This window comes from Hippoglossus hippoglossus, chromosome 24 (assembly GCF_009819705.1).
Source record: "Hippoglossus hippoglossus isolate fHipHip1 chromosome 24, fHipHip1.pri, whole genome shotgun sequence".
NCBI classification, from domain to species: Eukaryota; Metazoa; Chordata; class Actinopteri; order Pleuronectiformes; family Pleuronectidae; genus Hippoglossus; species Hippoglossus hippoglossus.
In genome coordinates, this window is record NC_047174.1 from 6202138 (window position 1) to 6226377 (window position 24240).

The 24240-nt window shown below is 42.7% G+C and overlaps 1 protein-coding gene and 1 long non-coding RNA gene across 3 annotated transcripts; one reads left to right on the plus strand and one right to left on the minus strand.

The window, feature by feature from the left end:
- Positions 1 to 1689: 1689 nt before the first annotated feature.
- Positions 1690 to 12668, minus strand: dusp10 (dual specificity phosphatase 10). 2 transcript variants are annotated; one of them, XM_034579941.1, is made up of 4 exons: positions 12460 to 12668; positions 10541 to 11457; positions 6721 to 7089; positions 1690 to 5491 (listed from the first exon to the last, which is right to left on the minus strand). In XM_034579941.1, exons 2-4 carry the CDS (start codon positions 11409 to 11411, stop codon positions 5226 to 5228), a joined length of 1506 nt encoding a protein of 501 aa, XP_034435832.1. In that variant the 5' UTR covers positions 11412 to 11457; positions 12460 to 12668; the 3' UTR covers positions 1690 to 5225. The 2 variants fall into 2 exon arrangements, with proteins under 2 accessions (XP_034435832.1, XP_034435833.1); XM_034579942.1 differs by having other exon boundaries at positions 12332 to 12468.
- Positions 7660 to 23456, plus strand: LOC117758342. The gene is made up of 3 exons (XR_004613267.1): positions 7660 to 7810; positions 20020 to 20026; positions 23446 to 23456. It is a non-coding gene; the product is annotated as an uncharacterized LOC117758342 (long non-coding RNA).
- Positions 23457 to 24240: the final 784 nt, after the last annotated feature.

Below are 24240 nucleotides of genomic sequence, written 5' to 3' on the forward strand. Positions count from 1 at the left end.
ATTTCACCGCCTCCCCTGCAGTACACACACACACACACAAGTATGTACACACTCGATTGTGAGCGTGTGTGTGTGTGTGTGTGTGTGTGTGTGTGTGTGTGTGTACACCTGTTTGTGTGTGCGTGTATGAAAGGTAGGTCCTCCTCTCAGTGCCGTTTTGCCTAATACGTCCATGCAGGGTTTGTGGGAGAGCGGCGTGCAGCAGCACAAAGATCAGGGCTATTCTGGTGCTCCCCGCCTGCCCAGTGCTGATAGGAAAGGATTAATGAGGCGGGGCACTCATCACTCGTAATTAGAAACAACGCAAAAGACTATTTTTGTGCCTGTTCCTATGGAGAGATCTTGACCCCCAGGCAAACCCTCCCCCTACCCCAACCCGCCCCTTCCCTTTCAGCCACGAGGCGATAGACGTCTGCGAAGTTGGAGTAAATATAGGCCCATAACTCCTGCAGCTATGTGACACATGGTTCAATGGAGGGGAGCGCAGATAATTCACAACTCTGGCTGTGTACTCTGCTGGATGCTTAAATGTCAAGAGGCTGATGGAGGCCGTCTCTGAAAATACTCACTGCCAGGCTTGTTTTGTTGATATTGATCCCAATAATCAGATTCTGGTGTTTCCTTGACTCTGCCACGAGGCCTCGGTCACAGGGAAATGTTCTTTTTCCTCGTTAATCTCTCAATCAGTTGTTTCTCTTTTAACATCAGGATGTGTCCACACAAAGGTTCCTCGTCCCTTTTTTCCGTCTTCGTAGGGGAAACGTCGTCAACTTTTATATGGCAATCTTGCCATGAAGCAGCATTAGCATTTAGCATGTCATCTGCTTTTGTTGGTCTGTTAGTAAGCAGGATTTAGCAAAAACTGCAGGACGTACTATCACGAAACTTGGGGGAAAGAGGCAGTATAGGTCAGGGAAGAGCTTAATACATTTTGGAGTGGATCTAGATCAGGGGGCAGAAGAAGTATTATTATTTTGTCTTTCTTTAACACTACGATATGTTGGCATTTTGCGTAATTTTCACTGATTTACCAGGGATTCATTCGTGGCTTTTGATGAAAAATCTGGCGTGTTTAGGGTTTATTGGACTTTTAGTGGAGGTTTGAGGTTGGAGTCATGTTTTGGTCCACCTGAAGAATGTGATATCAATATTAAGTCTCCTTTCAGCTCTGTTTTGGTCTTCAACAAGCTCTAAGGTCTTGTAAGCTGTTAAATCCTCCACTATGTTCAACAATTAGTCTGAATATCTGCAGTTTGGTGCTGAGCAGGCGGATTTTGGAGCTTTTTCATTGAAAAGAGCTGCCGGAAACGTCCCAAAACCAAAACTATGAAGTTGTGAACCCAAAAACCAAAATAATGAGCTGAAAGATCCTCAGACTTTTCATAAAGCTGAGAGAAACTGCGGAGTTGATTTATAATCCTCCAAGGGTTCATCACTACGAGCGATCCCTTTCACAGTAAACACAGTCATTTGATCCATTGTTATAAATATATCGGTTATAGCAGCTTTAAACACTTCAGTCCCACATGAAACATCTGGCACATTTACAAATATTTTCACTTCATGCCAGAACACTGAACCAAATCAGAAACATATTTCTACTTTATTCGTTGAGTAACTAAAAAAAGAAACGAGTCCCTCTGCAGCAGGAGAGAAATCGTGAGAAAATAAACCTCCCGGACGCCAAAACAAACTTGAAGCCTCCCTGTTTATTTCAAAGCTCACAAGTAGGGATTACAAAATTACAGTGCTTCAATTGCAACAGTTCAAGGAGTAGTAGGAGAAGAGTAGGAGAGATGACAGACCAGTTGAGGAATTTTTGAGCAAGTCATGCAAAAAGGTGTGGGAGAAGGCCTCCGTTATAATAGCACCCTTTGTGGAAAAAAATAAATCCATCTGTCCGTAGGTCAGTGCAAAAATAGTAATGAATATATGCATACAAAGAAAATAGATATATATTTATATACTGTATATACTTGACCATTGACTACAGACACGAGAAAGATACGGAGACTTGTAGAGCGAAGCCCAAAGTGGAGACTCTTAAACAAGTCTAGTTGTAAAAGAGTGCACAGCCTGATATTGTTCTAATACAGAACTGTGTTTCCAAATAAAACGGAGCAGTCCCAGGCGTCTCTCGGAGCCGTGAGTCAGGCTGTGACCTCTACAGAAAGAGCAGTGTGGGAAAGACGGACAGCACCATAACGGCTGCGAGTGTCCCTCACAGACCAGGAGCACACAGCATGCTTCTTTTCCAACCGGAGAGAGTAATTTACAGTACGACGGTTACATTGTTCAGTCAAATAGATCGCTACATACAAAAAAAGCCATGTGCCGCTGCGGTCGTAGGAACCGGCAGATGGGACAAAAAAAGGTACAGTATTCTTATATAACACTGGTTCAGATGATAAGCACTCTCTTTTTTCCTTTGTGTTTTTTTTTTGCGAATCACTGAAAATAAACGCACAAGCTACAAACGTGTGTTAAATGGTCGTTACATACCTTTTTTTTCCTTTTTTTTTCTCGTATTCAAATATATCGTGGAGCACCAGTAGAAACACCAATGACAACCGCAACAAAAATACAAGTGAGGACACGCCCCCCCACACAAACATTTGTTTTTAACGTTCCTGTCGATAAGTCATACGTAAAACTCACTTCAATCCGAGGCTGCGAACCTGTTCATGCGTTAACGTTGAAATGTTCGCACACACCTCAAAAATGTGATTTTAATGATGGTCGGGGTTCAGAAACGCCGAACTGTTACAGTTTCATTTTGCATAGCATGAATTTTCACATGAGGGATTTTTCGAAGCTTATTGTTGTGGATGTTGGTGTCGTAAAGCCTGACTGAGTGTGTTTGTGTTCGTTATGCTACGAGCACTCCGTTCATTCTGAAAACACTGGGTTCATTTGAGACGATAGAACAGTTCACAGAGAGATATTTGCAAAAAAATACATGTTTCTAGTTCTTCGACAATGATGGTGTTAGCACTGTGCTTCATTTTATGCCTTTATCTAACAACAGACAACTGGACAGTACGATGGAGTATTAGGGCCACTTCAAGGGAAGAAAATCTGAGACTCAAGTAGGAATATTACGAGCATTAAGTTACTCTTACAAGAATAAAATCGTAATATTACCAAAATAAAGTCGTAATATTACCAGGATAAAGTCGTAATTTTACAAGAATACAGTCACAATACTACGAGAGTAAAGTCATAATGGTGTAAATTATGACTTTTTTTTCTCATTAAATTACAACTTAATTCTTAAAATCTCAGTTTTTTTTCTTTTTAAACAAAAAGTATACCACTGCAGCCGTGAGGGGTCTGTCAATCAAAACTGAGTTGTTGTCCGTTGTACGCATGGTCAAACAGCAAGTCCACCGCAGGCCGAGGAATGAAGGCATGAAGAAGTTGCACCATTAAGTTGAGATTTGTTTTTTTAAGTCTTTCCTCTTCATGTCTGTCTAGATATGTACTTGTGTGTAAAATGGGTCGAAGATGAGTATTTTCAGGTGCTGGGTAAACTTTGCGTGCGTGTACTTTTGACGACGCTACGATTAAGTGCCAAGTTGATTTACAATTCACGGTGGTGCACAGCTTCTCCTTCCTAGTTACATAATGGTTATTTTCACCTCAAGGATTTTTTTTTTTTTTTTTTTGCATCTCTGAATGCAGCTCTGTAAAGCTCTGCACGTTTATCGGGATTTGCAGGAATCATTCTGTATATGTTACACACAGCTTTTAACTGGGGGGCAAAACAAATTCGGTGTGTGATCTGCAGCCGCCTGCACGTGATGGTGCACCGTGCGCAGGCCCACTGGAGACACATGAATTAAGGCATTGATAGAGGCACTAGAACAGCACGTGACGGCAGCTCTCGACCCTTCGTGAGGCTGGAGAGCTCACTTAACTGTAGCTTAGTGTCAGTGACGGAGAGTTGCAAAAAGATTAAAACCAGGGTCACGCTGCTCAAACCAAAGCTGTGACCCTCGGGAGGAGGCGTGTGTTTGTTTGAAGTGTGCACCTCGACTCTGCTACTCTAGAAGGGATCAAGTGCATTAATACAAAAAATTAAAACATAACATGGAGCCACAATGGGACGGTAACATGGGTACGTTACAACAGAGCTGGCCCATGAATGAGTTAGAGCGAAAAGCAAAAAGAGCAGAGGAGACAGAAGCAGGCAGTGAAATTCCTCCGCTCTGTTACATTAAACATCACCGGTAGCCCTGTTTTACAATGTTCTCTGTTTATTTCAAAGTGTTCTCTCCTCTGCATAAAATAAAAGCGCTTATGGCTGTCTGATATAATATATATATTGCTAAAATATATGCTTCTGTAGATGCAGGAATGGCAAAATGAAAATACTGAAGCAAACACGTGAAATATGAACTTGTGGGTTTGACCGACACACACATAAGCTCACTGAAAACAAAATAAAACCCTTTTTTTTTCTGTCTCGTGCACACATCTGCGCCAAATATTACAGCATAACCGTCTGCACCATCAACATAAACGTACAGAACTGAAGGACAGTATTCACAATAACATCAAAATGGTTTTTCAGCAAAGAGCTGGAAATGTTTCGTAATCGTAACCCATATATACACATAAGATCAAGGTCTCAGTTGCATTCCACTCTGAAATTATTGCACAGTGAGCCACGGTGGGCTCGTCATGGTCACCCCATAAACCCCTGTATAAAAATAGAACAACAACATTAACACACCAAACATGTCTTCATCTATTTTTTTTTCTTTTTTGACAGGCACTGCCGTGGCCAACTCCCGCCTGAGTCGGCAAACATAAACTCTGTGCCACAGTGTGAACTTTAAGAGTTTTTTCTTTTGTCAGTAATTGTCCCTAAGCACGTAGTATATTTTTCAGATTTTCTTTTCCCCTCATATTCGCTCCTCTGCGGTCCCAAATGGAAATCTCGCCACTAACCGCCTCCTCTCTCTCTCCAGCGTCTCCTCCGGGACATCGTCCAGGTCCAAACAGCAGGGATTTTTTGGCATTTGTCATCACCGCTGACCCAGAGCTTTGGCACCTCCAGAGAGTCCACAATGAGCGTGAGGAGATTTCGAGAAGAACACATCGTCTCTCTCTTTCTCTCTCACGCTCCAAACTAGCTGGCCTCTCTTGAAAAACAGCGAGCGGAAGTTTTAGCATCAAGTCGGACACGGGGGGTGGGGGTGGGGGGTGGGGGGGTTCGTTTAGACAACCGTCTCCACACCGATCAGCTTTGGCGTGAGGATCCGCGGCGTTATCCCGTTGTTCAGGTCCTCCTCGAACTCCAGCAGCTGGCCCATGAAGTTGAGGTTCGGGGAGATGATGGGCCTCCTGGTCTTGACAAACTTGTAGGCGTCTGTCATGGTCATCCAGGTGTGCTTCATCAGGTAGGCGATCACGATGGTGGCTGAACGAGACACGCCTGCCTGGCAGTGGATCAGAAGGCCCATACCTGCTTGATGTGCTTCCTCTGCGGAGAGGAACAGTAAAATAATTAAAACACAACATAAGAAACGCTTTGTTTCCCGAGGGGAAGTTCAGACATGATATATTGTTATCACCACCAAACACAATGTAGCTACAGTCCCTCCTCAGATATTTCTTGATTAAATGAGCCAATTACTTGAAATTAAAACAATATTTTGTTAAGTGTCGGTGTCAATATGCACTGGTCAAAACACACCCTGTTGAAAATCGAATTCACAAACTAAACAGTTGCCATTTGAAACCTTCAGTTCAACTAGGTAAACTTATAAAAACTAACTTTTAATCTCTAGAAAGGACCATTCAAGAATCCGACAGAAAAACTTTCTTGCCAAGCAGCGACAGCACAAACCTCTAAGCCGCCATTAGGGATTCAACGCACAGATCAGGTCCATCAGATCAGTATCTGCCTCGATACAAACTTTATTAGGTGGCTCAATAATCAGTAATCAAATGAGCATTTGGCCTGATGTGACTTATCAAGTTTAAATTTCGATAACGACGAAACTAAATTCACTGTTTCTTCAGTCGAGAGGGAGATCAACTCAGTTTCAACTCATATCCCGTAGTTCTTTGCAGTAACGTTTATACAGTTTGAATTCAGGGAAAAGAGACCATAGGTACTGGATTAGTGTTTGGTACTGAGAAATATGATGGATTGAAACATCTCGAGTCACCATGTTGTCCTAGTTTTTAGTGTTTTACAGATAAACAAAGGTTATAACTGTGTTCTTAACGTGTAATTATCTTTTAAATGCATGTCTCAAAAATCCATAGTTTCAGAGTAATGTCAATTTGGTCATACATTTTCCATAAATATAAATCTTCTGTATTCAGGGGATGTAAAGAGAGAGGACCTCACAATTCATTTCACAGTATTATAATTCATGATTCTTCCTTCCTACACCCTGCTTTCAGCTTAGTGGTCCACAAACTAGAATTTAAGAAGATGAATCTGACGGCTAATGAATGGAAACAATCATATTTTTACTATTTGTAGCAATCACTTTGTTTTTCTTACTATTCTCTCAATTCTGCTTGTTTTCATATTACTCAATAGAAAGTTCAACCTCTTCCAGACAATTCTTGACTTTGTCTTTTGGTTTTACTCTGGAACCCGAAAGTGTCACATTGCTTTGTCGTAAAAGGTCAAAACACATAAAGATGTCACACGTCTGCCGTTCAAACTTCTAATGCGAGTGACAGTTTCCATACCGATGAATTCAAACGCCTCCTCGAAGTACTGCCGCAGGTTCTGCTTGTTGCTGTCGGTGGCGGGTAGGCGTTTGTAGACGAAGAGGCCCGTGTCGTAGTGGTAGAGTGGCAGGTGGGTGGTGACGTTCAGGATGTAGCCGATGTTCAAGCGCTGCAGCAGGTTGGCGTCCTGAGCGTCGTGCTCGTTCCCCAGGTAGACGAAGGGCAGGATTGGGGTCAGCTCTGCGTTCTCTATGTCCGGGGTGGAGGGCAGGGAGTGAGGTAGCGGCCCCGTCAGGCCAGCGGCGGCGCCCGTGTCCAAGCCCTCGCGGAGGTGCAGCGAATGCTCGCACAGGTTCTCGTGGCTCTGCCTGAAGCAGCTAAGGCCTCCTGAGAAGACAAACAGACCGAGCAGGACTTTGAGTAAACACAGTTTGACTGAACATAAAGTCAAATCTTTAAGTTGAATATCGAGGAAACTGTCGGACAGCATTTTCATGATTACTTTATTTTTCTTTTTTTATGCCACAGCGCTGGTTTAAACACAAAATTGCAGTTTTCAGTCTCTTGAGCATGGAGCTAGCTTCCCACTGGTGTGTTCCCTACTAAAAATACACACATGCGTACTTCTGTCCACAACATTACAACTGGGTAGGAAAACCGAGCTTTGGAAACACACCTGATAAAAGCAACTGTCTTTAAAGAGCTCAGAAGCACTGAGACATTACAGAAATCCTCAAGTCTCACGACTACACTGTGACATTAGGTTGTGATCTGAATGTCTCCATTATTTGGATATGAAATCAATATGGACGGATCAGCACTGTTTCCACTAACAACCGCCGTCAGTCCCAGTCAAGTCTGTTTTGAGAACCCAGAGACACTGGCCAAAATAGCTCCTAAGACAGTTTCCACTCGGTGGACAACATGAGAAACCCCCCCCTTGTAATACCGCAGGTAAACAGACGTAGTAAATGTTTAATATATTCTCACTGGGCATCTTGCACTTCTCCAAATAACTGGTTTGCACCTGTTGCCAGTGATGCCGAAGTTTCCCTTCAGCACAGGAGTTGTGGGGAGGGGTGGAAAGTGTCTCACACACACACACACAGTATCAGTTCATGTCTTTTTCATGGCAAGAGTTGACATCATGGCACGTGAGGTCATCGCACAAATTCCCCGTGGTGCCCGAGCAGCTGGGGATCTCCTGTCAACTGTGGTTAACAGAAAAAAAAGCCTGATTGTTCACCGTGAACAAAGACGTAATTCTGTAGATACTGTGATACTGGCCCCGCTCGCTACGGTGGGATGTTGTGGTAATAACTTCACTCTAGAAAGGGAAGTACTTACAGGAGCAATGTCACCAAACACACTGGGGTGATTTCCACTGGTATTGATATTTGTCCAGTTATTTTGAGTTCATAAGACGGAGCTGTATTCACGAAGGACGTTTAACAGTCATTTTATGATTTATTCCATGTTTATCTTTTAATACAATAGCCTTATCGTGCAACCGCTGAATGTTTGACCAATAATACTTTAGCTAGCCACTTGTGGAGTAGTGAAAATGGATGATATGTCGCATTTAAGAACCAAACTATACAGTGGAGTCCAAAGGTCTATCAATATGTGAATGTATTCATATGGTAAAGTTATTTTTCAATGTTATTGTATTTAGCCCACCCATACAGAATTATCCCCTGACTCAGCAATTTGTCTTAACTCTATGAAGCATTTTAGCCACTTTTAGCTCATCATTTTTGGTTTTCAAATTCATAACTTTGCACTTTTTATTTCCTCTGTCACTTCAGGTTTTGTTTACAGCTACTAGCAGATGTAATTAGCTAAAAAGATCTGATAAACAACTGTTCAGCACCAAACGACAGGAAGAAGTTAGCGACTAGCTGGTCTACAGAGTTGGTGGAGACCAGAACTAAGAGTGAATACTGGATTTATTTTCATGAGGTTCCAGAAACACAACTCTGAATAGTTTCTGATGTATATTCACCTTAGCCACATTAGAACTCCATAATCTTATCGAGCACTCAAAACACTTTATATACTTAAGGCTTCCGTGTCTTGTCCAATAACACTTCTGACTGAAGGAGCCGGGGATCAAACCACCAACCTTCTGGTTGATGGACGACCCGCTCTTACTCTTACTGAGACACAACTGCCTAGATTCATATTAATATGATTTAAATATGTCAATGTTGTGTTTACAAATATTTGGATATGTACTAAGCAGGTAAGAAAGTGTGCTCTGTGATGTCCTGACCAATGTAATGGGGACATTGTTTTTACTACAGTGTTTTATTGTTTGTTTGTTTGTTTGTTTGTTTGTCAGATAAATATGTTGCTCTCTTGATGCAGCACATTTGTCGAACACACACAAACCAGCATCTTTCTTTTCTGTTCAAACTCAGCTGATAAATATCACTTTTCTAAACTGAGTAAACTGCAATTAACAGGATCTCCAGTCGCTGTCAGATGAAATCTGTCGAGTGTGACCTTCCGTCATCATCTTGGCCCGAAATCACAGAGGGAAATATGATTTGTGTCTCTATCACTTTCATAAGCCGGTGGCTCAGTTCCTGCTTAGAAATGACGGGTTCTGACCTGCTAGGCCTCTGACCCGCTGTTTCCAGCACTTACCCTACACCCTCCGACACCGCTGACATGTTGTTTATGGCAATTCTGACGGATACATGTAACTTATCACTGCTGCTATGTGCTGCCGCAGGTTCAAGATGGAGAGATTTTGTGTTTCCAGTGGAGCATATATATGTTTCAGCAGCATATATACTGTACATGTTTGTGACAACAATGTTCCATGCCCACTTCCCCTGGTTAGAAAGGTCAGTTATTTTAAGGAAGTGAATAATCAATCACCAATATATTTAGACATAAATAAAGGATTATTAGCAGTGATAATTATTACGGACACAACTGGTTTGTCCAGGTATTGGTGAAATATGAACAATAAAATAAATACAAAATGTTTGATTACATGGGAGGAAGTCAATGCTGCAATCAAACATATAAACACATGGGAGATATTGTCAATCCCTGACACATGACTTGTAATAACAGAGTTTGAGCCGTTTGATTCCCTCACCAGAGAGGACGGCGTTGCATTTTGCAAGACTTAAACCAGGGGAAGAAAGAACGGCGCCGTCTGCCGGTTCCTCCCACTGAGGCGAGCTTCAACCAGACGCTGATGCAGCCTCGTCCATCAAAGTGCACAGGAGGACCGGGGGGACGGAGAGAGGAGATCAAGGTGCTCTGATCTTACAGCTACACCGAGACTGGGAGGCATTCAGGGAAAAAAAATACTCACAGCCCAGCCCCCCCCCCCCCGCTACACTACATACTGTACCGCTCCAGCGTCTAACGCACGCTCACACACCAAAGATAGAAAACATGGCAGCGGCCCAGGGACTGCTATCTCAACAGGCCCGCCTTATTTACTAACAGCTGCTTCTCACTCCCTGCAAAATACTCAATATGTGCAATATAGAAAGCGGGTGCATGTGTGCATGTAGGAGGGTGATGGAGACGGAGCGAGCGTACAGGCTTCATTCATATGAGTTGGGGTTATAACTGCTGTCATGCTAACAGGATGACACAACCACAGTCAGTGTGTTGACCGACGATATCAGCTGACCAAAACAATAAAGGTCATAGTTGAACAGGCACTTTCTCATGTGCTATTTTCATATCTGTTTATATTAGCCCATAAAATTGTGGTTTTCTAGATCTTTTAACGCTTGAAAGCCATTTTACCTTCCTTAGTTGACCACCTATTTGTCCAAACTCTGATAATCAACTTAAACGGTACCTTTGAGGATGATGGGGTCCTTGCCCTCCCTCCTAAGAGAATCCAGGACCACATGCAGGGGCTGGGAGGACGTCAGCCGGTGGGGGTCCATGGTGCTCTCGTCGTAAACCACAATCTCTTTGGAGAAGATGCCCTTATAGGAGTCCTTGCCCTCGCGGCAGGAGATGAGGTCCAGCACAGTGATCTTGCCCTGCTGCAGTCGCCGCCGGCTGATCTTGTCGGAGCAGTTGATGTGCACGGCCCCCCGCACGTGGCTCTTGTTGTACTCCATGAAGGGCCGGCAGTCGATGATGACCGGCATGGGCCCGATGGGGTGGCCCATGGGGCAGCAGGTCATCCGCTTGGCCAGCTCATTGGGATGGATGACCCTCACGGTGGAAACGGCCTTCAGGGTGCCCGAGGTGAGACTGGGGGTGCTTAGTGCTTCATGGTTGCTGACCATTGAGGTGGGGGGCCCGGCATAGCTGAGGTTGGGGCTGCTGGCGCTCACCTGGCTGTGGCTGAGGCTCTGGCTGTCCTTCTCATAGGTTGTCACAGAGCAACAGCTGGCACTGCTGCATCCACACGACAACGAGCGCGTGGAGCCCTTGGATGAGGGCATATACGTTACAAGATTGGCCGTCGCCCGGATCTTCACCACGGTGGTGCTGATGACGGTCTCGCTGCTGATGCTGCTGATGCTGCTGCTGCTGCTGCTGATGCTGCTGCTGCTGCTGATGCTGCTGATGCTGCTGCTGCTGCTGCTGTTGCTGCTGCCGCTGCTGGCGATGGAGTCCAGGTAGCTGGTGTCCAGGCGCAGTTGGAGTTCCTGAGGTCGGATCGGCCTTGGCAGCGCCACCACAATTCTGTCGTCAAGAGGAGATGGAGGCATGGGGAGGCCGAGGGCTGGACGTCTACGGAGAACTCAACAAGCCGCTCTGTGGGGGACAGGGACGAGACAAAACATGAATTCTGCACCAACAGACGGAGGCTGTGAGTGAAGGAGCAGAGAACACACAGGCCAACGTCTTGTGTGTTTGATCAACAAACTAGGACAGGTCTATTAGTGGTGTCATCACCTGCAGGGCAACACCCAAGTTGGAGGGAGGATTTACATGTGACAAACTGGTCACTAATAATAAACAGTGAGTCTTAACTGAATCAGAGTGTTGGACATGAATCATCCTCCACATCTACTGTACATGCGAGTGATGTTGAATTTCATTCTCCTAACTCTGCTCTGTCTGATCCAAAGCTCCAAAAAAAAAAAAAAGATAAAATACTGCATCAACGCTACGCCGCAGTTTGGTCTCTCCCCAAAAGGAAAGTCGAGGTACAAAAAAAAAAAAAGAGAAGAAGAAGGATGGGGTGTTATTTCCCTCTGATCAGCAGCCAGAGGTGCATTTCATTTAAAAAACATGTCATTACGTTAAAAATATTAAAAAAAGAAGAGCCGAGCATCGCTGCAGGTTGAGCTCCAGCAGAAATCATTCATGGCCAAAAAATTCATTGAAGAAACCGGCATGAGAACGTGTCCAGAATGTGATGTGGCTCCAGGAGGAGGCAGATGAGCTGGAGGAAATATCACTTCAACACCACCGAGCTTTGAATACAGCAAAATGAATGGAAATAAATAAAAGATAAAGGCAATGGCTGCATTCCTTAAAGGCAGGGAAGGCAACTTTGTGTCAAAATAAAAGAAATAAGAGACAAACGCCGGAATAAAACTCTCAACGCGCGGCGAGACGTAATAATAATAATAATAACATCGCGGTGATGATAATAACAATAATAACACTCAAAAACACTGACCGTGCCAAAATGGTTGCGGAGACTCTACATTCCTCTTCATTAATTATAGAAATGTCTATGACTGTGCATTTCAAAGACCAAACTTGCGCGTTGGACACTTCATCACCAAACTTGTGTCTCCGTCTTACCGGGGGACCGTCGCTGGGTTCGTTCTCCGCTGGCGGACACTCGTCGCCTCCATTCAGTCCATCCTCGTGTCGTGGATCGGCCACATCGTCTTCTGGGGCTTTTTTTTGTTTTTTTTCTTTAGTACTTTTACGTCCCTGCTTCCCCCCTTAGAAATAACACGGAGGGGGAGAGAGCCCGCCCCGCGGAAGGACGCGCACGGGGGACGGACGCGCCTCTCAGCCAATGCGCGTCCTCATTAATATTAAGTTTGAGCTGCCCCGCCCCCCTCGTGGGCGGGGCTGCAGGAGTACAAGGAGCGATGATGTCACTGGCAGCCAATCAAAAGTCTCCCCGGGAGGCTCGAGGAGGACGCCGCGGTGCCTTCGCGTGCGGCTCGTAAAAGTGTCCATTGTACATGGAGGCTTAAAAGAACACTCGTCTTCATCTATAGTGGCAAATAAAGTAAAATTATATGAGACAGACAACAGCAGCAACTATTATTATTATTATTGTATGAATTGTTGCTGCTATCATTAATAACATCTTTACATCCATAATTATCATCCTGATTGTTTTCATTATAACAACTAGTCAGAGCTGAAACTTGATGGTGACACAACTGTTCCTGGTCCCCCTCTCTCTCTCTTCACTCCCCCCTTTCTCTCTCTCTCTCTCTCTTCTCTCCCCCCTTTCTCTCGCTCTCTCTCTCTCTCTTCTCTCCCCCCTTTCTCTCTCTCTCTCTCTCTCTCTCTTCTCTCCCCCCTTTCTCTCTCTCTCTCTCTCTCTCTCTCTCTCTCTCTCTCTTCTCTCCTCTCTTTTCCTCATTTTTTCTCTGCTCACCCCAACCGGTCGAGGCAGATTGAGTCTGGTTCTACTGGAGGTTTCTTCCAGTTATTGAGTTTTATCTCTCCACAGTCGGCTGCTCATTGTGGGAACGTTTGTGTTTCTCTATCCGTTTTAAGGTCTTGACCTTCTAATGTTTATTATGATTTGGCGCTATTCAAATAAAATTGAATTGAATATATATTTTAGAATATAGGACTAGATGGTGAATGTTCCTTGCACGTCTGAACGTTTTCTGCACAATTTAAGTACCAGCAGATGTTAGCAGGTGTTAGTGGCAACCAGCAGATGTTAGGGACATTTAACTTCAGTTGTGCACCTTAGCGTCATCATGTGTTTTGGCCTTGTGATCAACGACCCAGGCTGAATTGAGCCATGTGGGCGCTCAGTAGATCAGACATCTTTACCTCTAATCCTTTTTAAACACTGTCTCCCTTTAGACCCAGCTTTTTAAACATTTTCATTGATTTGTAAGAGAATAATTCATGGATCTCCTTGGCGCACAGTTTTTCAAGGTACTTGGAAGGTAATTTACAGCTTGTTCCAACATCTGTAGACCCACGGTTCTTGTGTGGATTCAGTCTGTCTCAGTGTCCTCTGTCTCCTCGTGTGACCCCAGACTGACTCCATGATGTTGAGATCAGGGGTCCACGGGGGGGCCACACCATCTGTTGCAGGACTTTTCGTCTCGTCTCTGAAGATCATCCTGTATGACTCTGGCTGTGTGTGTGTGCTGTTGTTGTTGTTGTTAGGCTGCAGAGTGATTCAGGGACCGATCAGACGCCTCCCCGACGGATGGTTGAGACTCTACATATCTGCTGTGCCTAGGACGCAGGACACTTAAATCAATCATGTGTTGAATCATGTGCGGTAACCATGTAATACTAAAACATGTATTGTAACTTTACATTATAATTTAGGCTATATATTTTCATTATACATACACAATACAACCACCTCTTTTATATATAAAGTAATCTATTTCAATATTTCTAACAGCACCTTTTGCACTCTGCTCTCTGTTATCGTCGTATTCTTGTTGTAGTAATATTCTATTCTTTCAGTTGACACATAGTATGATCGTTGTTACTTATATTTATGCATTTTTACCTCCCACATTTTGTCTACACGTCTTTTTTCTGTCTTGTTTTCCTTGTTTTCAGCTGTATGTCTATTTAATTGAACGGTGGCAATGTACACAGAAAACACATGAGAGGAGATGAGACTCAGCATGCTGCAGCTAGATGGTCCGAACCACTATAGGCCACCGGGACGTCCCATTTTTAGAACAGTTTAAGCAGCCACTTAATCCAGACCTGCATCCAAATCTGGAGACACATTTAATCCCCTGAGCTCCGGTGCGTGAGCTAACAATCTGCCAAATTTCCTCCAAACTTGTTAAGGTCTTAAGATTTCCTGCATATTAACAGACAGAGACACAGACAAACGTCCAGGACTGAAAAACATCTTGTCATCCATGTCTCTCCTTGTATTAAAGCATCTCAATTTGTCATAAGTTAAATTTCTTCACCTCTCGCTGGTCAGATTTGTCCCAACAAATTATTTGCTTCCTGGATTATATCTGCACTTTTTTCCCAACGTCGCAGTTACAACTTAAATCGCTTACGCAGAGCATGCGTTGTCAAACAATCCAAACCCACAGCGAGGTTTGATGTTGTTGATAATGTGCCATCACACCTACGCACTCTTTTACATCAGTTTGTTAATATTTCCCACCACTCAAAGGCCTTATCCTTGTGCTTTAGTCTGAATATGACTCATTCTAACTTAAATACTAACCAATCCTTTATCGCACACATGACGCTACCAGTTTTTATTCGTGTTAAGCAATTAACCAAACTGAGGTGAGATAGTCTTTCTGTTAAATGACATTAGATGTTTAAAGCAGTTGTGTCACTGTGACCAGCCTCCTTATATAAATCATTACTCGCTTGTTTGACTCACACAGACTCTCTGTTGCTTAATTTCCTCTCTGACTCATTTCATCAATTTAAAAAACACCACCTCACTTTTCTTTTTAAAGCCAGTTTCTTGCCCGTGTGAGACAACACAGAGTGACCTGTGTGCTGCGTGGGGAGGTGACATGGCTGCGGCCAATAAGTAGGTGTCTTTGGCAGGAGCGCTGTAAAACAAGTGCCCAGTTGGCTGACTGTGCGCCCCCTCATGACAGGACCTGTGTCGCGGTGAGAGGGTCTCGCTGGCTTCGGACCACGATCTGAGCTCTCTATTTATCCTCATTGGCAACCTGGAACAATGCAGGGCATGTATTATTGCTCCTATTCTTAGCGCTCTGTACAGTTATTTATAAATGGACACAGCTGATCAAAGATTGGACTCCCAGTGCCTCCTGTTTCACTGCGAAGAGAAAGACGAACAGAACCAGCATCACAGGCCTTTGTTGGTTTATTGCTTTGTTCAGGACCACAAAAGAAATATGTTCAATACGTTGGTCCTGTTTTTTTGTTTTGACTGTTTTGTGTTTTTTTTTTTAATGAGTGAGCCAGATAATAAAAGGGAAATCTGTGTTTAATTGTGTAAAATCCAAAAGGTGAATGTAAAATAATTAAGTACATGAAGAGTAAAAAGATAACACTCAGAGGCAGATTTACTATTTTGGGCATTAGCCTGTAATTAAAGAAAACAGAGGCTACATCGCAACTACATTTTAGTTTCAAACCGGCACCGACATCAAGGATCCAATGGGTGGATCCTCCTCGCGTCCTAATAGTTTCTAATAGGATAAGATAATCCTTTATTAGTCCCACAATGGGGGAAATGATGCAATGGTAAGAGTGGGACAAACTGGTGGCATCAATAGGAAATCCTCCATAGACCAGACCGTCTCATTTCGGACGTAGGTTGCGTCCTCCGAAGGCGGCGACACAGCAATAAACGATCTAACAGTGAGAGAAAATAATATATCAGTGAACAATGTCGAATATATTTATCTGATAATGTGTCTATATGTTTACTTCAGTAGTATTTTAAATGCAGGACTTTTAACTGCAATGGAGTAAGTTGCTACACTGGGACTTTAACCTGAATACAGGATCTGAGTGATGTTAAGTAATCGTTTATTAATTGAAAAAGTTGTAAAAATGTGTATAACACTGACATTTCTGTTATAATAGGAGAAGTATATGAAGTGATTTAACAAAAGATCATATATTATTATATGCACATTATTAAAATACATTAACAGCGTCAGTAAAGGTTTAGATATTGTTCCACGGTCTTGAGGTGAGAAATAAGAGGTTGATGAAGGAGCAGCAGACACGAAACAGATCCGTTGGCAATTCAAACACAGGACGGCCGGAGCAGTTATGTAAATTGAACCAGTTCTGCCAGTGCGGCAGGTTTCATGTGGCCAAATGTTTGTCAAGCAGACGCTGTGAGGTTCCTTGTCTTACTGAGCGTTTTCATGTTTTACTCTTTTTCTTCAGTACAGAGTGAATGAGTCGGTTGCGTCACCAAACACCAGAGGGATTACCGAGAAGATGATTCACACCATCAAAACTGAAAGTGATTAGATCAGAGATTTGGGAGTTTGTTGTAATGACATGTTAGTGATGTTGATCAGGGAACAATGAAGCAGCATTACCTGGAAGTGAGGCTGCTTCCTGGAATGACTCAGTGTTTATGACTCTAGTACATTCACATGTTACCAATTCGTTTTTTTTCGTCACAAGCTCACTGACAACACTGTGGACGATGTAGGATGAAGGTCAAGCTGAGCAAAGTGTGGGACCGTGACCCTTTAGGCCCAGGTTCATGTCTTAGATCCCACGTCTGGTTGGGTTTTAGCAACTGACGCTCTTTGGTTAAGGGTTCGGTAATGATCGTGGTTTTAGTTAAAGGTTAGTAATCGTTTCGTCTTGTTCTCAAAGTCGTTTCAGATTCACCACGTATCTCTAGAACCTCGACCCAGTGCTTTGACCATTTAATGTTTCAATGAAATTAGAAAAGTTTCATTACACTTTCATTGCTACAAGTGGATTTTTTTTTTTCTTCATCTATCCATCCATCAATCATCCATTATCCAACCATCAATACATCAATCCATTATCCATTATCCATCCATCCAACCATAATCTACCACTTATCCTTCATGGGTTACAAGGGAGCTAGAGCCAATCCCAGCTCACATTAGGCCTGAAGTGGGTCACACTCTAGACAAGTCTCTAGTCCATCACAGGGTCGACATATAGAGACAAAACACATTCCCACTCACATTCACAGGGGCAGGAAGCCGGAGCACCTGGAGAAAACCAACACAGACACAAGGAGAACATGTAAACTCCACAGAGAAAGGCCCACCAGCAAACCTTCGGGTTCGAACCCAGAACCTTCTTGCTGTGTGTCATCAATACCAGTTATTTCTTAATTGTGTTGTCCCAGCAAACCGGGAGCAGGTGCATGGTAAAACGATTGCTGCTGATTAAATGTTTATAGATGTTACAAGCCTTTTATTATTCATTTCGATGTTCAACAGGGTTTGAAAAGAAACAGGTTTTACAAAAATGTTCTACCTTTTTGCGAGATCGTTAGATGAACTGTCTTCCTTTGTAAATGTCAGCCCGTGGAAAACATGACAGACTGTAGTGTTGTGTGTGCGTGTGTCTCTGTGTGTTCAAAGATCACACACATGTTGTGAGATGTCAAACGTTGATGTAAAACACAGTCAAGTGGTTAAACCCCCCTCTTTTCTTTCTTTTTCTGCTCAGCATGGAAACTGTGACTGATAGTGGTGCGATACTCGCTGTCCCAGATCAAAAAACCCAAAAACCACTTCCTGTCTGCAGCAAGGTGCAGCCTCAATGTCACATTCAGAGCAGCACAGGAAGAGCTCGACCTTATGTAACCGTGGAAACCAGTCGTCATACATACATTCATTTATCCAAGACTCAGGAGACTGTGTTTGAATTACAAATGAGCCTATTTGCTAATTGCTGTTTTTAGTCTTTAATATGCAAAAGACTGCCCCCCGCGCTCCCAGAGGTACTTCATCCCATCTGGCCTCCAACTTAACATCTCTGTCAACGCTGAGGATTTCAGAAAGAGAAGAAATGTTGCTGCCGACAGTTTCTGAGAGGGAACGGCACAGATGGGCCCACTGCAGACTCAACAGCTTGAAAAGCAACATGTCCAGCATGTCCAACTGCCAAAGATTCAACAGCCTGTCAACCTATGGCCGTTTACTTGCTGCATATTTATCAGCCTCCCGTCCATTGCTGTGTAACGCTCGGCTTCAAACGTCTCCCGAAACTCGTCTGATTTTTCTCTTTTGCCGTCGTTTTAAATCCATTTTGTTCGCTTCACTCGACAATTTAATTGAATGAGCAAGATCTTAATCGAGCTCTGACACAGCTTCAGTGTAACACGCAGTTCGTGATTAACGCTGGAACTCTGTGACCGTCACTGTACAAACTGTCTGAGCTGCAAGAGCCCAGAAAACAGACGACACAAGAAAAGACTGTCAGTCCAGTCTGCCGATGCATTATGGTGCCTCCCTCTGAAACGCTCTCACACCATCACTGCCTTTGTTCTTTTATATTTTATTTACTGGCTAGAAAAACAATTGCATGTCTTCCACTTTTATACAAACTGACAGAATGTGACAAACTTGTTTGACACATATTTTAGTTTTGAAACATCACATGGGGAGAAAACCCTAAAATAGACATGCAGCCGTATATTTGAAGATCTGATAAGACCTGTATGCAGCATGTATATTGTAAACACATCTTGGATTTCATCTCTAGAGAGAAAGAGAGGTGGGTATTTTTCATCTAAACATGAACATACGAACAAAATATCATGTTTTATGTGTCAAAAAATGAAGCAACTGGCAAATCTATGAGAAAAAGTCTCTTACATTTCATGTTGTGCTACGTTTGGAAACGGGACAACAGAGCATTAAGGAACAATTATTACAGAACAATTAAAATTACATTTATATGACATTACCAGATTAAAGTTCTTTGTTTAACAAGGTAATAAGTCAAAGTTTAACAAAAACATTTCCAACAAAATCGGACACAAAATCTGAGTTAAACTAAATAATTGCCGACAAATCGGTTGATGTTTCCACTGCTCTCGGAATCTCGGGCCACTTGAGTGCGAGCGTATGGTTTTGAGTGAAAGCATTTCAAGATCTGAACATGAAATCAACAAGTTCTGCTCTCAAACTGAAAGACCGGGCTCTGGACCAAAGATAGAAAAACAAACATAGACAAACAACTGTCTCAAACAAATCAGAGAAAGAAAGATGATCTTTACATTATAGAATAAAGACCTAAAGACCGAAATAACATATTAAAAGAAAGAGCCGTCTTAAACCAATAAAACATAGATCAATGTACCCGTGTAGGAAGGCTACATTATATTTGGACATATATTTATAATACATTTCACAAATCATCTTGTGATATCCAACTGCTCTAAAGTCATCCCACAACCCTAAGGGGACTTCCAGCTGAACTATTATAGAACCGCTGAAATTAGATGATGATCGCAGGCGGTGAAAATTTAAAAGAAGAAAAAAGTGTGTGTGTGTGTGTGTGTGTGTGTGTGTGTGTGTGTGTGTGTGTGTGTGTGTGTGTGTGTGTGTGTGTGTGTGTGTGTGTGTGTGTGTGTGTGTGTGTGTGTGTGTGTGTGTGTGTGTGTGTGTGTGTGTGTGTGTGTGTGTGTGTGTGTGTGAGAGAGAGTGATAAAAGCACACACGTGTCTCTTTAAGTGTTGCCTGTGAGACGAGAGCAGCCAGTATGAGGGATCACCAGGAGAAGTATGGTTTATGCCGAACAATAACAGCTCCATCACTGAACTCATAACAACCCTGTATCCTCCGAGTTGGGCTCGTCTGCTCAGTATTATTCATTCATGTTGGCGTGTCCCTCCGCCGGAGGAGGGGGTGACTCATCCGCACGGTCACTTAGCAACAACCAAATATTGCTCGGTTAACGATGTAAAAGTTTAAACATTCGCCCTCACGTATATACGCTCACGCTTATAGTGCATAGCGTCAGAGATGGGGGGGGGGGGCGAACTCGTACGTACGTGTGCACTTGCAATTTTGGTTTTAGCTCATGCTTTGATGAAATATGAGATAATGATCTCGAGAATAGCAAATATTGTCATTCAGCCTGCAGTGGAGGAGGCCCAATTTAATTCTGACCTGACTGCAGAATGGAAGCGTATCATACACATGGATGCTTTTACACGACTCGGGGTATTAGATGATGTCCCCCTGATATTTATACCCATCACCCACAGTGAGAGCCTGTTTATTAAAACGTTATCTTAGAGGTTATAAAGCGAGCTTCTCAGCTGTGACCACCAACCCCCCCCCCCCCCCACCCCCACCCTGAGTACAGCAAGTTATCAAAAGTCCTCGCTGCCCTCAACCTCTGAAACAAACACAGGGATAACACAATATAAATAACACCCGCTGCTAATCACGTCTAAATAGCAACTGTCTCTAGGACAGGGGGGTCACCTGCTGCATGGAGAGCCAGGGCCTTTCAGCTCTGCACGGCCAGACGCCCCCAGGTTGACCCTCTGGCGGCAGCTGTCTCTGCGTTTTGGGAATCGGGCTGTATCATATCTGCAGGAAAGACAAGACTGAGACCATGTAAAACAAGTCTGAAATTACAGGACATCCAAAATAAAATACTAGTTCACAATTATCTTGTCTTTTTTTTCGTAAATGTGGAACAAAGAGATTTTCAAATCGAAACGGGAGTCCCTGTGTTCAGGGTCTTTCCTTTGTCTCCTCAGGGCCACGGGAGCTTCTGTATAAGAGCTCAAGCTTCCTCCTTCCTATGTTATTCTACACGTGCTGTCGCAGCTCTCGAAAGATGTTTCACTTCAGAGGGAGAGAGACTGAAACAATGTGAGTCAACAAATGTAAGTTTTTGCCTTAAGTGTGGTTAATATGGAACACACAATATCTTAAAGGGCTTTTGCTTAAGGGGCTTTTACACTAAACACTTTGTAAAGGCAAACAGGCCCAACACGTCGGTTCTATTGGTTTCAAGCCATTTCCAAAAGCTAGAGCCGAACATGTTATCGTGCTATTTTGCTATAGATGAAAAATTAATTTGCACACAGTGGAAAGATAGCAGTGATGTTATCTTCCATCATGATAACATCAGACTGAGATCATGACGTGTGTGTGGTGTGTGTGTGTGTGTGTGTGTGCGTGCAGATTAACTCAATAATACATAGACAGATTTTCACCAAACCTGGTGGGGATATCACTTGGAAGCGTACCTCCAGATCAAAGGTCAAGATCCACAAAAACATGGTCAGAAAAACACATTTCCCAAGATATCTCCTCATGTAATCGAGCTGAAAAGACAACCTAAAGCTTCTATTGATCAGAAAAGCAGATCATGATCATATGATAGGAATGATATCATCATGAAGTCACTGTCAAATCAGAAAAAGACTATGTGGTATAGTATTACATTAACTTTTGCAACCGACAAGATTAGATACACGATCTAAAGCTCATTTCGAGGAACCAATCATTCGTTATCATGTAAAGGCAAACATGACGTCTTGATGTCGTCATCATGAAATGAACCCGATATGAAAATTAGCATTAGCATTACCTGATCTGGGTTTATATGCCCAGGGGAGGCATCACCCCTCTGATGATTTTCATTATATATCTATCATGTAAAACACTCTGCAATGGTCGCACCACATTTGGTCGCACCACATGATATTTTTCTAGTTCAGTCAAAATTTACAGCCACAGAATTGGCCACCTAAAGAAAACAAACTAGGGCAGCACAAAAGGTCACTATGAAATTTATAATCAAAATATATATTTTTTAGAAATAACTTAGAATTCATAGGTTTTTTTTAGGTCATACCACATGATATCCAAATGTGGCAACTACATACCAGCTGTGAAAAAGGTTATTTTTTTCCAAATTTGAGAGAGAGTTACAAACCTGTTGCTGCTTCCATGGGTCCTTGGCAAAATGGTTTATGATGCCACTTCCTGTCTTTGAATGGATTTCAACATCAAAGTCCCAAATAGGTCATTTCTTGATGGCACCACGTGATATTTCATAAAATGGACATCATCGGACAAAGTTTGTTTGTATACTATGATGGAAATATAAATGCAAATGCTTTGCAATGTTTTTTGGAAATTTAAAGTGTGTACATATACGGGACAGGTACTACATATGTATGGTACTTCTTTATGTATTTAAACCTTTTTTTTAACAGAAGAAAATGCAGTCGGACAGAAAATATAGGCATCACATCAATGACCCATATATTAAATTGTAGCATCTGACATTTACACATTAGTGGCTTAAAGAGTAGCCACTTCTGGACCAGAAATTAAGATTTATTTAGTGTTTATAAACTTTATATATACTGTACATTTAATGAGTAATAGTATTTTTCACCATTTCCTGGGAAAACATTCTATTTTATCAGTTCTTTACTGTATTTTTTCAATAATTATCTGTTCATACATCAGCATCAACTTAAAGGTGTTTGGTAAATATGCTAATAAGCTCTTAAAACTGCTAACAACTACATTCTGGTGTTATTCATGTATGAGAGGTTAATCATCTGCTAAATGAAGGGACAGAAAATGGAGTGGTACCATATATTATTATTCTCTCTCTATCTCCAGCTAAGATCACTACTTAAAAAAAAAAAAAATCACATGACTCTACAACCTTTGTTCTCGTGTTTTCTCTCCCTTTATCCGAGTCTCCTTGGGAAACTAATGATGTCCCTTCATGCTCTCCTGCTCCTCGTTCGCAGGCCGCACGTGGAAGCCCTCAGTGCACAAAAGCTGATGAGTATGCAAACGACTGGAGACAAAGACAAAAGAGGGATGGAGCCCGAGAGCAGAGGAACGACGGCGGAGAGGCAGCGGTGGAGAGTGATATGTGTCAATTGGTGATGTCATGCATCCAAGCGTCCAGGGTGACAGCGGCGGTGGTAACGGCCTGAGTCAGAGGGTGACATCAACGCCACAAGCTGTCAGACAGGTTGTGAAAGGGCTTAGTCCCACGCTCCCATTGTCCCCTGGTTAATGCTGTTATTCAGCCTGCCACCGGCCTTACCATTTGTTAATCTGACCTAACACACAGTTCCACACAAAGACACACAAACAGCAACTTTAAAGGCCAGCATAGAAAAAAGGGCCAGCGGTGAAATGTCAGCCTGTTATACACCATCACAGCTTTTTGCTTTTCTTTTTTTTGGTGAAAACAAAAGAGAAAGCACACAGTTTTACGTGAGGTCAGGCAAAGAAAATCTACCAGCAGGCGCTTGAATTGTTGGCTTCTTGTATCAAGTAGATTCATGGTGAATTTGAAGCATAATAAAATATCACCAAACATATTCTTTGAGTGTCGACTCCTCCATCCTCCCTCAAGGTTCTTGGCTAGAATCCAGGTTTGGCTGAGCCGTAGTATGAAGGTCTTTAAAGAAGTGCAGTAAACATTTAAAGGTTAAGTGGTAGATAATGGATTGATGATATAATAATTAGATCCACTGTTAAATCCCCAAAAGAACGAATATTTCCATTTCAAAGTACCTGTCAAATACAGTCAGGGTTTTCATTTGAATGTAATAGTTCGACTCTTTGAGTCAACAGAGATGTGAAGTGGAATAAGTTACTGTATTTTCAGTAATATCCTGAATATTTCTTTTTATGATCTGAAATGTGTTAATGCTGTAGGTCTATGTTATGACCATACCATCTCTCTTTCTGAGAAATTGTGTTCTTTCCCCCCCCCCCCCATAGGTTTATTTGCCTCATTCGCCATCTTAATTTAACATGCTAACATTAGCGAATTAGCACAAAACACAAAGTACAGCTGCGGCTGACGGGCATGTGAGGTATTCAATCTTAAAAACAAATTGGATGAATGAAATTCTGACCTCAACGTGGC